Genomic DNA, 11,306 nt, shown 5'->3' with positions numbered 1-11,306 from the left:
AGGTGGCCTCCAGCTGGCCCCTGGGAGCAGCGTCGGGATACACCCTCCAGGGACCCACAGGACAGGAAGCCGAAAGCTGGGCTCTGTGTACAGTCCGCTGTGCAGACCGGCAGTAGCAGACCTGTCGTCCGAAGCTCTGCTTCAACCCTGCTCAGGTTTGCTTGGGCGGGGCAAGAGGAGGAGCCAGAGCAGGAAGGATGGAGCCAGGAACAGAAGTAGGGGGGCAGGAGCCATGCTGACGTGGCAGAGTTCTGGGCACTCACACCCTGCTGGGCTGGCCTCCACAGGCAGCCCTCTCCTGCCCGGCCTGCTCTGCTGCGGGCGAGAGGGCTGGGTCTGCTTACAGCTAATGTCCTTAGTTTACTCGTTCCCATGACCAGTCGGTTCAAATTGCGGCCGAGGAACAGCCTGTGAACTTGAACTCGCACAGTTCAAGAATTTGGCCCTTAACCTCCAAGCAGGTCACCCAAAGATTCAGAACTCCGGGGCTCCCCTAACACCCAGCCTTGCCCCCCACACCCTGGCCTGAGCAAGAAAGGAAGTCTAGGAAGAATCTTCACTGGGAGAAGGGGACCTGGGGCTGAACGCTGGGGCCCTTAGAAGCAAGGGGCTGTGGGACTGGGCTGGAAGCCTCGCTCAGGACTCTGACCTCAGCTCCAGGCTAACCTCTGGGCAGGAACCCCTGGCTGCCGTGAGGCCCACCCAGCTAGCTGCTGTGCAGTTAAGCAGGGACAGACATCAGGTCGCACCCAGGCCTCTCTCCCCTTGCTCCTCCCTTCTGATCTGCCATTGTGTCAGGCCAGCCCAGCACAGTTGGAGCCCCTGTCTTGCCCCCATGCGCCTCCCTTTTCCCATGACTTGGAGGCAGCTGTTGATTCTGTCCCCTTCTTGGCCCCTTCCCCATCACACTTTCCTCAGGGTGGAAGCCTCCAGCCACTCCATCCTCCACTTCTCAGCCTTCATGCTCAACCAGCAGCACTATTGCCTGGGTTGGTACAAGAGGAGGAGAGCAGCCAGAACACGACGCAGCTGGTCCAGCCTCCAGGTTGGCGCTGGCGGGGGGGCGGGCTCCAGGTGAAGTGAAAAGATGGGTCTGTGGGGGCAGCGCCCCTCTTTCTCGTAGCTCACTCATCCCTCCTCGACCCAAAACTACTGTTCAACAGAGGGGTGAAGGAGCATGGAGCTGGGGAGGGCCTCACTTGGAGCTGGGAGCCGAGTGGTCTGCGTGGAGGAAGGTGGCAGTGGTGTAGTTCTGGAAGAGAGGCTGCAGGAACATGCCGATGGTGCCAAAGACACAGACGAAGACAAAGATCCAAAGGAACAGACGGTCGATCACCATGGCGACATACTTCCAGTCCTCACTCACCTGGACAGAGGAGAGGAAGGAGACCCAGGTATCAATCACATGATCCGGGAGGGGAGTGGAGCAGGTAGAAGCAGCTTCCACCACACATCACTCCTCTCACTCCACGACCCCAGAGTGACCTTTCCAAAGCATGGCCCCAGTCTTGCCTGCTTAAAAGCCTCCAGTGGCCCCACTGCGTTCAGCAGCCACCCAAACTCCCAAGTCTAAAATCAAGACCCACCCAGGACAAATATGAGCCAACCACCTATCTTCCACCCTCTGACCCAGCCTTACCAAACTCCAGCCTGTCTTCTCAGGTCTCTGTGCCTTTGGGTTTCCTTTTGGTCTAGAACTCCAGTCCTCCCTATCGCTACCTGTGAACTCCTACACATCCTTCAAAGCCTAAATCAAATGTCACCTCTTCTATGAAGGCTTCCCTGATCCCCCTAATGAGAATGAACCACTGTTTCCTCTGGGTTCCCTCAGCACTATGTACACGTCTTATCACGGTATTTTTACTGCACTGTATTGTCATTTCAATTTGTATGCCTGGCCCCTCCTTCCTCTCCCGCCCGCCTTCCGCCACTTAAGCTATGAGCTCCTAAACTACAGGGACCCGATCTGATTCATCTTTGTAATCCCAGCATCTCAAACACAGGGTTCCGGTAAACGGGTGTTGAATTAGTGAATGAATGGCTGCCTCTGCAGCCCTCACTCCTTATATGACTGCCTGGGGAGCCCCATCCAACAGCCCCAGAGGGTGAGGACTAGATCTCAGGTGTAAACAAACCCGTCCAGAAGAAAATAACCTCTGTGGGTTTGGGAGCCAGTCACAGGGTCTGCAGGAGGCCTGGCCTCCACTCAGAGCTGCTCCACTCCGGCCTGAGTCTGGACCTTTGTACACGTGTTCATCTGTAGCCCAGCCAGCTGGGGGGATGGGATGAGGCACTGTGCACCTTCCTTCAGTCAGCAGCTGAATAATGACTCATTCATGTCACACTTGTGCCTCCTATGTACCTGGCACCATGCTAGGCACTGGGGATGTGACTGAGAGCAAGACAAACACATCCTGCAGTTTACAGTCTCCTGAGGGAGATGGACACAAAATTAGTAAAAATAAAATAATTACACATTGGTGGGTGCCTATATGGAAATAAAGGACGAAGAAATGGAGGGAGAGATATAATTCAGGGTGTGATCTGGGGAGGCCTCTTTGAGGAGGTGACACCCTAAGCTAAGATCTGATAAGTGAGAAGGAGCCAGCTGAGACAATCAGAAACAATCAGAGAAACCCAAACCGAGGGACCTTCGATTGGCCTGTACCCTTCAAAAATGTTTATGCCATGAAAGACCATTCCAGATTGAAGGAAACTAAAGAGACAGAACAACAAAGTGGAATTCAAGATCCTGGATTGAGGTGGGGGTGATGCTACAAAGGACATTACGGAGACAACTGAAAAAATGTTAGTATGGACTTTATATCAGATAAAGGTATTGTATTGATGCTAAATTTCCTGAATTGCATCACTGAGCCTGGGTTATGCAAGACAATATCTCTGTTCTCAGGAGAGAAAAGCTGAGGTATTTGGGATAAAGGATCACTATGTCCACAACTTACTCTTAAACAGTAGTGCAAAAATTAATAATAATTTTTAAAAGGAAAAAAAGAAGGGAATTCCAAACAGGGGGACCAATCTGTGCAAACGTCCTGAGTCAGGAAAGAGCTTAGCTGGCTTAGAACAGTTGAGCAGATAAGCCAGTGACCTGAGCAGGGGAGAGATGGCACAAAGTGCACAGGAGACACTGTGTGTTTGGGTGGAGAAGCACGAGAACTGAACCAGGGAGACCATTAGGAGTCTCTGCCCTGGTCCAGGCAACAGCTGATGGAGGCCTACAGCTAGGGAGGCAGCATGGAGATGGTGAATAAAGAAGGAAGCTGAAAATCTCTTTGGAGGTTCGTTCCACAGGACAGGACTTCTGATGATTTGGATGGTGGGGGACGTAAGAAAGAGAGGAGTCAAGGATGACTCCAGGTTTTTGGTCTAAAACATTGGGTGGATGGTGATGTCATTTACTAAAGGATGGGGAGATTGGAGGAGGAGCAAGTTGGTGGTGGGGATGTAGATTAAGCACTCAGTTTGGGACATGTTAAGTTTGAGATGCCTGTGAAGGTAGGTCATTGCATCCTCATCACCTAACTCAGTAAACGCACATTACATGAGTGGACTGCAGTGGGGGAGGCGGAGGCAGTGATGCAGCCGGTCAACCCCCTGCACCACCGGCATCTCCCACTTGGCCTCAGCCACCTGAGGCTCCCGCCCCATTTCCTCATGACTTGGTCCCTCTCTTCTTCCTTCAGGACCATAACTTGCTCCTTAGCTCAAGCCTCAGCTCCTGCCCTCCCAGGGAATAGAAACACCAGGCTCTGAAGCATCCCCCCCCCACAAAAAAAACCGGTAGTGCAGGAGCCCACCCTTCCTCATCCCCCAAGCCGGAATGGCTGCAATCCAGTGGAAACATGGCCAATCACCAGAGCAACAGCTAAGTCACAGCCTGGAACCAGCCAGGTACCCAAAGACTGATTGCCGGATGGGGCCAGCCACAGCCCAAAGTGGGGGGAAGTCAACCCATCATCTTCCCCCCCATCCCCTAGCTCAGTGCTCCCCTTCTGGGAGTCACTGCAGAAAGATACCAGTGTGCAGAAAGCTCAGAGTGGGTCTTAAAAACCCTCGCCTCCACCTGCCCCCACCTCCATAAATATTTCACAAGGGCATCCCCTGAGGACCCAGAAGAGCAGGAAAAGGATATTGATTCAGGACTCTGTGCTCTTCCCAGCAGCCGGTGGAACCTCTTAACCACCGCCACCCCTCCCATACACACTTTCTACAGCCCTCAATTTTGACCCCCGACGCGGGGCACACAAAGGACTCATCTCTTTTTGTGCTAAGAGATGCAGGTTAACAACATGGGCTTGGGAGTACAAGCGGCAGAGAGGGTGTCTGGGGTCAGAGCCACGGGCCAGCTGCAAACCCAGAAGGGCCTCCTCCACTTCCTGGCCACCCTCCCAACACTAACGACACTCACGATGCCCCAGCCGAGGCATTTCGCCCTGGATACTAGTCCTCAGGAAGCCGCAAGTTCATCCTGTACCAACCGCCACTTAGGCGGCACCGCCTCCCGGAAGTCAGAGAAGAGGCCATGCCAGCGCCCAGGCCCACAGGCCCCGGCCGGACTCTCACTGCCCACATCCTGCACTCCCGTTAGCTCCTCGGTGTCTGTCTGCGCAGGCACCGAGGGCCCTGCAGCCCGCATCCCACGCCCGAGTCCCCGCGCCTCACTCACGCTCTGGTCGTCGTCCTCACTCCGCATGTGGTCCGCGATGAAGCGCACGCCGTCCACCGCCTCCCGGAGGCCGCAGCCACACGGCCCCCCGGAGCGCCCGGGGCCAGCTGCCGGCGCCGGCTCCGAGCCGAAGGCCCCAGCCAAGCCCTGCACAGACGCGCGATTGACGAAGCACGTGCAGGAGTCTGCCCCCAGGGCTTCGCGGTAGAAGACGGCGCCGGTTCCCTCGCGCCCGCGCTGGCGCCGCCGCAGGCGCAGGCGTTGGCGGGCGCAGCGGTGGCGCGGCTGCTGCATGAAGAGCAGCTTGGGCAGCTTCTCCAGGAAGATGACCTTGACCCAGGGAGCCATGGTGTGCGTGGTGGGTGAGCGGTGGTGCACGTTGAGCACGCACACGCTGGTGACGATGGAGAAGGTGACAAGCACCATGGTGAACATGAGGTACTTGCCTACAAGCGGCACGTCGAGGGAGGTGGGGGGCACGATCTTGGAGATGAGCAGCAGGAAGACGGTGAGCGCCAGCAGCACGGAGATGCACAGCGTCATCTTCTCGCCGCAGTCGGAGGGCAGGTAGAAGACGAGGATGGCTAGTGAGGTGATAAGCACGCAGGGGATGATGAGATTGATGGTGTAGAAGAGTGGCTTGCGGCGGATGATGAAGTCGTACGTGATGTCCACATAAGTGGAGTCGTCCGGGTTCTCGTTGCGCCGGCCCGGCAGCGCGACAATGTCCCACTCGCCACTGGGCGTGAAGTCATCCAGGCTGGCCACGTCACTCTTGAGCACCAGGTCGATCTCGGTGCGGTCGTAGGTCCACGAGCGGAACTTCATGGTGCAGTTCTGCTGGTCAAACGGGAAGTGCTTTACTTCGATCTTGCATGCGCTCTTGTAGATGGCAGGCGGCAGCCAGAAGATGCTGCCATCATAGGAGACCACGGCATTGGAATAGAAGGACACCTCGTACATGCCGTCAGCACTGCCAAGGGATGAGCACAGTCAGCCCTGGCCTAAGCATTCCTCCACCCCACCCATCAACCCAGCCCTGAGTGGGAAGAGAGGAAAGCCAAAGGGATATATGGGAAGAGGGTAGCCATCCAGGGGCCTAGGGAGGAGGGGCAGGAATTGAGCAAGAAGGGGATCTGGGTGGGTTGGTGAGGAGAAGAGGCCTCAGAGACAGAAGAGGGTGATGAAGAGGGGAGGCACATCTGCTACTTGTCATGCATTCTGTAAGCTGGTTGCTCCACATGAAGGTGGAGAAGTTAGGGGAGCCAGGGAGGCCAGAGTGAGGAGCCCCAACTAATGGAGAGGGACAGGGGCAGGTGGGAGGAGGAGATGGTCCCTAGTGGCTATGGACTAGTGGTTTTGGGTCTTCGAGATAAGAGGGATTATTTCAGGAGAGGGGCTGGAACCTGGAGGAGAAACTGGGATCTCCAAGTTCTTTGACCCTCCCCAATCCTCCTGGAGGAGAAACTGGGATCTCCAAGTTCTTTGACCCTCCCCAATCCTCCTGGAAGGCCTATTCTTGCATCAGTTCAGGCACTGGAGTCTGTCAATCCTCGTTTTTATGCCACTGCAGCTCCAAACACTGGGAGTCCTAACTGGCTGAGAGGGAGCTGGCCATGGCCCAAGTTACCTTGGCTGTCCACATTATACCTCACTGGTTTGGGTCTGTCTGTCTGGGTAGTGACTTGTCTTTGCCAATGAAAAGTCCCTCTGTCCCCCAGCATGAGCTAACTTCCTTTCCCCAAGACCTGAGTACTCCCATGGTCTCCTCCAGCCTTCCCATCCTCCAGGGTCACCTACTTGTTGTATAGGACCACATCTGGGAGCCAGATGTGTTTGGAAGGGAGCCGAACTTTCTTCATGTTGTCAAATTCCTCAGGCTTCCAGGTGAGGCGATAATCCTCCCACTCCTGGGAAAGGGAGAGAGGGAGGCAGCACCAGCCTCTGCCCTGGGAGGGGCTCAAGGTCAAGGACAGGGACAAGAGGAGGACTATCTGGCTTGAGGAAGTTTTGAAAAGTCATCGCATCCCCACAGTGACTTCTCTGCCCAGCAAAAGTGTCTTCTCATTTAATTTGCATAGCCAAGCCAAGATATTAGAAGTTACGTTTTACAAATGAGAAAATGGATCTTGCTGAGTTTAACATATTCAAAGTTACAGAGCTGTGAGCAGAAGAACCAAAATTCAAATCCAGTTATTTAGGGCTCCAGAGTCTAAATTTCTGCCTCTCTTGAGGACATGAAAAGAGGGAAAAGCACATGCCCCTCCCCCCCCCTCAAAAACAAGGAGGAAAGAGAAGCCCAGGGGTGTGGACAGGAAGAGTGCTAACCTGGGTCAGCCAGACGTTGGTGGTCATGATCTGCTCCCGCTCATGCTGCAGGGAAGAAGAGAAGCTGCTGAGAAGTGCCCCACCCCCACCCCTCAAGCCTGTGGTCCCACTACACCACCCAGGCTCCTTCCCCCACCTCCCCAAGCCTTGGGAACTCCAGAAGAATAAGCACAAACACTGACTTCAGTAGCTGGGCAGAGAGTTTGGGACCTTCACTCACCACACTGATGAGCTGGGCCAGTGATACCATGAGCTGTACCGTCACCAGCTCAGAGCCATTGGTGGCTGGGCGGATAAGCTTATTGTAGCGGGAAGGATCCAGGAGATGCTCCACCAGCCGCTCCTCTGTGTCTGTACCACAGACTCCTGGGTAGTGTGGGTGGAGGGCAAGAGGTAAGTACATAGGCAAGGAGGTCCCACCCAGGATCCCACTCTCCCTAGGCAGGTGGTACAACGTAGGCCCAAACAGGAGGCTGTAGCTTCCCACAGCCCCATCCTTAAGGATATAGCAAAATGCTTAGGTTACCCCACGGAGGCCCCTCATAGAGAAGTCCCTCTCTGAGATCACTGACCAAGGAGCCCAGACAGCCCCCCACAGTCCCCCACTAAGAACCCATTCTGCAAGGATTAGTGGAGACCCTGCTCTCCCTGCAAGGTCTCAGAGGGTGGTTTCAAAAGAATTGACATTTCTGTCTCCAGGGCTTCCCCTAGAAGATACCTACAATTCAAGGAAGGTTCTGGAGGGTGGTGAAAGGGGATCAGTTATTCATGTCCCACCGTTCAGCCTTTCTCCTCAGTCTGTGCCCATCTATGTGTGCAAGTAACACTATGTGCCTCTACATGTGACTGGCTGTGACCCCCTCCCCCATTAGGTACTGGGTTGGAGTAGAATAGTTGGGCTGCCTGAGCTCTGGGTCAGGGCATATATTTAGTCCCAAGTTGCGCACCTATGGGAGCCCACCTCTCATGAGATTGCAGGCAGGTATGGAAAGCTCATTTAGTTGTATATTCCCTTTGTACCTGCCCCACCACACATTCTATCTCCTTCTGCAACCCTGCACGAATGCACCCCACCCCCTCAGAGATTCCTCCCTGGCCCTCCGCCTGGCAGAGCTTCTTCCCTTCCGAGTCTCCTGCCCACCCTACAAGAGAGTTGAGAAGTTGCTTCTTTCCCCCTCCTGCCTTGCCCCTTTGGAGTCCAATATGAGGGACAGAAAATGATGGAGAGCCAAGGGAGGGTGCGGAACCAGGTAGATTTTCTTGAGATAATGTTTCACAAGAAGTCAAATGGCATCTCAGCTGCAATCAGACTCTCCCCTTCCTTCCACCCCAGATAGCCTGGGGAGATCCCCTCCCTCCTTCCTCTCTGTGCCCACACCCTCTCCACCACCCCTGCCCAGGTTGCCCTCTCTTCCCAGCATCACTTCGGGTATGTCCTCCTCCCAGTTCAGTCTCCCAGGTACTCCCTGCCGTCCAGGGGTCTCTTCCCTAACCACTAACAGACTCCCCGCCTTAGGGATCCCTCCCGTACACCTTCGAGACTGAGTGAGACAGAGCGCGGCGACTTGTCCTTACCTGAGCACAGCCCGAGGAGGCCAAAGCTGAGGAGCAGCGCCATGGGGCCCGAGCGCCAGGCCATGCCTCTGGCATAGCTCGCCGGCTCGCCTAAAGCTGCCGAAGCGCGCCGCAGGCCGGAGGGCCGCGGGCGGGGTGCTGTCCGTGGTGCTGAAGCCGCTCCCGCACCGCCCGCGCCCAGCTGGAGCTGAGCCCAGGTTGTGCTCGCAGCCTTTGGTGCTGCAGTGCCGACCGCCACGGCGGTTCCCAGGGCTCAGAGAGCTGGTTGCGAGAAGGAACCAGCGTCTCGTTTATCCCGGTCTGAGCAGGAGGAGGCTTTTCCGGCTGCTCTTCCAGGGAATACAATTGGGACGGTGAGGGGGAGGAGTCTCCGCCCCGGAGGCGGAAGCGCCAGAGCTCAGAATAAAAGGGGTCCCTGGGTTGGGTATTCTTCTGCTGGTCCTGCTTAGTTAGGGTGTGCGTGAGGCGGAAGAAGGGCGGCTCACCGGACAGTGGAGGAGTGCTGAAGCCCCTGAGTTGGAACAGGACCCTGGAGGGGTCTGAAAAGGCTCCGGAAGAAAGCGCGAGTAAGACAAATAGGTCAGGACCCGCTACGAGGGCCAGAATGAGGGGGTGGGAGTCGGAAGGAGTTTCTGGAGTTCCCACCTTATTTCTTTTCTCTTACCAAGCCCAAATGATCCTGCTTCCAGGGAAGGCTGAGGATGCAGCCAAAAAAGTGCATTTTAGGCCCTTAGAGAAAGAGACAGGGGGCTGTAGGTTTGCTATTTTAAGAAAGCAAACCGTTTTGGAGTCTGGAAACAGGATCCCCTCACCTGGTTCCTTCTCTACCATCGTAGAAGGCCAAGCTTCCTGCCCTCCCCCAGGGAATCTAAGGTGGGAACATGTGGACATCTCCTGAAAGAAGGTGACCTTCAAGAGTGGAAGGGTAAATGGCCCTTATCAATTAGTCTTTCTCACCCACATTCCCTTCCTCTCCAGTCTTTGGCTTCTGTGAGACAAGGGAGGATCAGAGGATGATTTCACAGAGGCCAGCCCAAGAATGAAGCTAACACAAAGGAAAGCAAAGATGAGACAGAGACAGAGAGAGATGTCAAAACTCAATGACATCTTTGATCTTGAAAGCCCTGAACTTCTTAGGGGGATTTTTGTCATTTTCAACCAAAAGATTCCTGACTAAAGCAGCCTTATTATGCATACATCAAGGCACTGTCTTATTCCAGCTCTGCCCACTTCTTCAACCTCCTCTGGGCCACTACCCCCAGCCCCACACTCCTCTTGGCAATGTCTTTAAGATCCTCCCAGCCTCCACACGTCAGGGCCTTTTAAACATGTAGTTTCCTTGATTCTTTTATCACCCATTTCCCCTCAACCACTTTCTACTTTACTTTGTACACGTGGCAGAAACGTCAGTTCCTCAAGGAAGCTATGCCTGACCAAAGATTAGGTCAGGTGCCCTGCCAGCTGTTTCCAGAGGATGATCAATGAGTAAATAAATCAATCGAAGGTGGTGGCTATCCTGCTAGATCATGAACCAGCACAGTGTCTGGCATGTTGTGAGGGCTCAACAGATAAGGAAAAGGGCTGGTATAGGACTGAAATCTTTTAACATGTAGAGGAAAATTCCTCTCTAAAAGCTCAGCCAAAAGCAATTTATTTACATGTACTTAGTTCCTGGAATTGAGGAGGAAAAGCAAGACAAGTATCAGCAAAGGGCTGGAGAGGATGTGGGATGACTACAGGCCCCATAATGCACATGGAAGTGGCCATAAAGCTGCACTACAAGCTCCAGGGCATGTGCATGTAATCATCTCTTAAGAATTCACGAAATCTTGGAACCAACAAAAGATGTAGAGAATAAAAGCCTTAAGGAAAAGGGAAGGAATGTGTATAGTCACTCCACTTTGGAAAAGGGTCAGAGATGGGAAGAAGACACCCCCTTCAGTAATTCAGATCAACATTTGTTGGGTATCTACTGTATGGGTATTGAAGCAGTGATCAAAAAGACCTAGTCCCAGCTATTAAGGAGATCACAGTCTGGTGGCAAAGACTTGTTACACCATGCGGTGGCTGCGCTAGTAGAGTATAAACAAGGTGCATTGGAAGCACAGAGGAGAAAGGGGTTCATAGTGCCTGAGAGCCTGGAGGGGATGGAGATGAAAATTGAGATTGGAAAGATGAGAAAGCCAGTAAGACAAAGGTGGATAAAAGGCATTCAAACTCCTGAAAGAGAGAGACAGGGAGCTTTACATGTAGATAGTACTTAGTACTTTCATCTTTTGGTGGAAGCTGGGTGATTGAAGAAGGCTGTGAAAGTCTTCTGTTATGAAAATCTCTCTCTGGAGTGGTTGCTTGTCTCTGTATTGATAGACTGGAGAGTCATGTGCTTGCTTGAAGCCCTTGGTCACTCCCTGATGCTCCTCTCAGGTCAGTCAGGGCAGCCTGTTCACCTTGACCTCTACCTTTTCTTTTCAAATTCCCCAGCTTTTATTTCAAGTTTAATTCCAGCCTGGCAGGGAGTGAGTCATCTGAGCACAACCACTCAGTGGCCAAGGAGAACTGGAACACCATTCCTCACTCCCTCATGTCTCTCACACACACCCCTTCCATATCCACCAGGGAGATAGGACAGGTCCAGAACCATGCAGGGTGATGGATACATAAAGGAGTATCAGCCCTCAGGCAAAATAGTGACCAGGCAAGGTTTTGGTGGGACAAT

At 53.9% G+C, this 11,306-nt stretch overlaps 1 protein-coding gene across 1 annotated transcript; it reads right to left on the bottom strand.

Moving 5' to 3' along the window:
* Positions 1-225: 225 nt before the first annotated feature.
* Positions 226-10,381, bottom strand: CHRNB2 (cholinergic receptor nicotinic beta 2 subunit). The gene is made up of 6 exons (XM_027095315.1): positions 8,591-10,381; positions 7,236-7,381; positions 7,016-7,060; positions 6,488-6,597; positions 4,688-5,660; positions 226-1,366 (listed from the first exon to the last, which is right to left on the bottom strand). The coding sequence occupies exons 1-6, from the start codon at positions 8,652-8,654 to the stop codon at positions 1,196-1,198; spliced, it is 1,509 nt and encodes a 502-aa protein (XP_026951116.1). The 5' UTR covers positions 8,655-10,381; the 3' UTR covers positions 226-1,195.
* Positions 10,382-11,306: the final 925 nt, after the last annotated feature.

This window comes from Aethalodelphis obliquidens, unplaced genomic scaffold (assembly GCF_003676395.1).
Source record: "Aethalodelphis obliquidens isolate GAN/ISIS:26980383/991018 unplaced genomic scaffold, ASM367639v1 scaffold90, whole genome shotgun sequence".
NCBI lineage: Eukaryota > Metazoa > Chordata > Mammalia > Artiodactyla > Delphinidae > Aethalodelphis > Aethalodelphis obliquidens.
The sequence above is the reverse complement of the archived record's forward strand: the minus strand, read 5'-3'. Positions and strand labels throughout refer to the sequence as shown.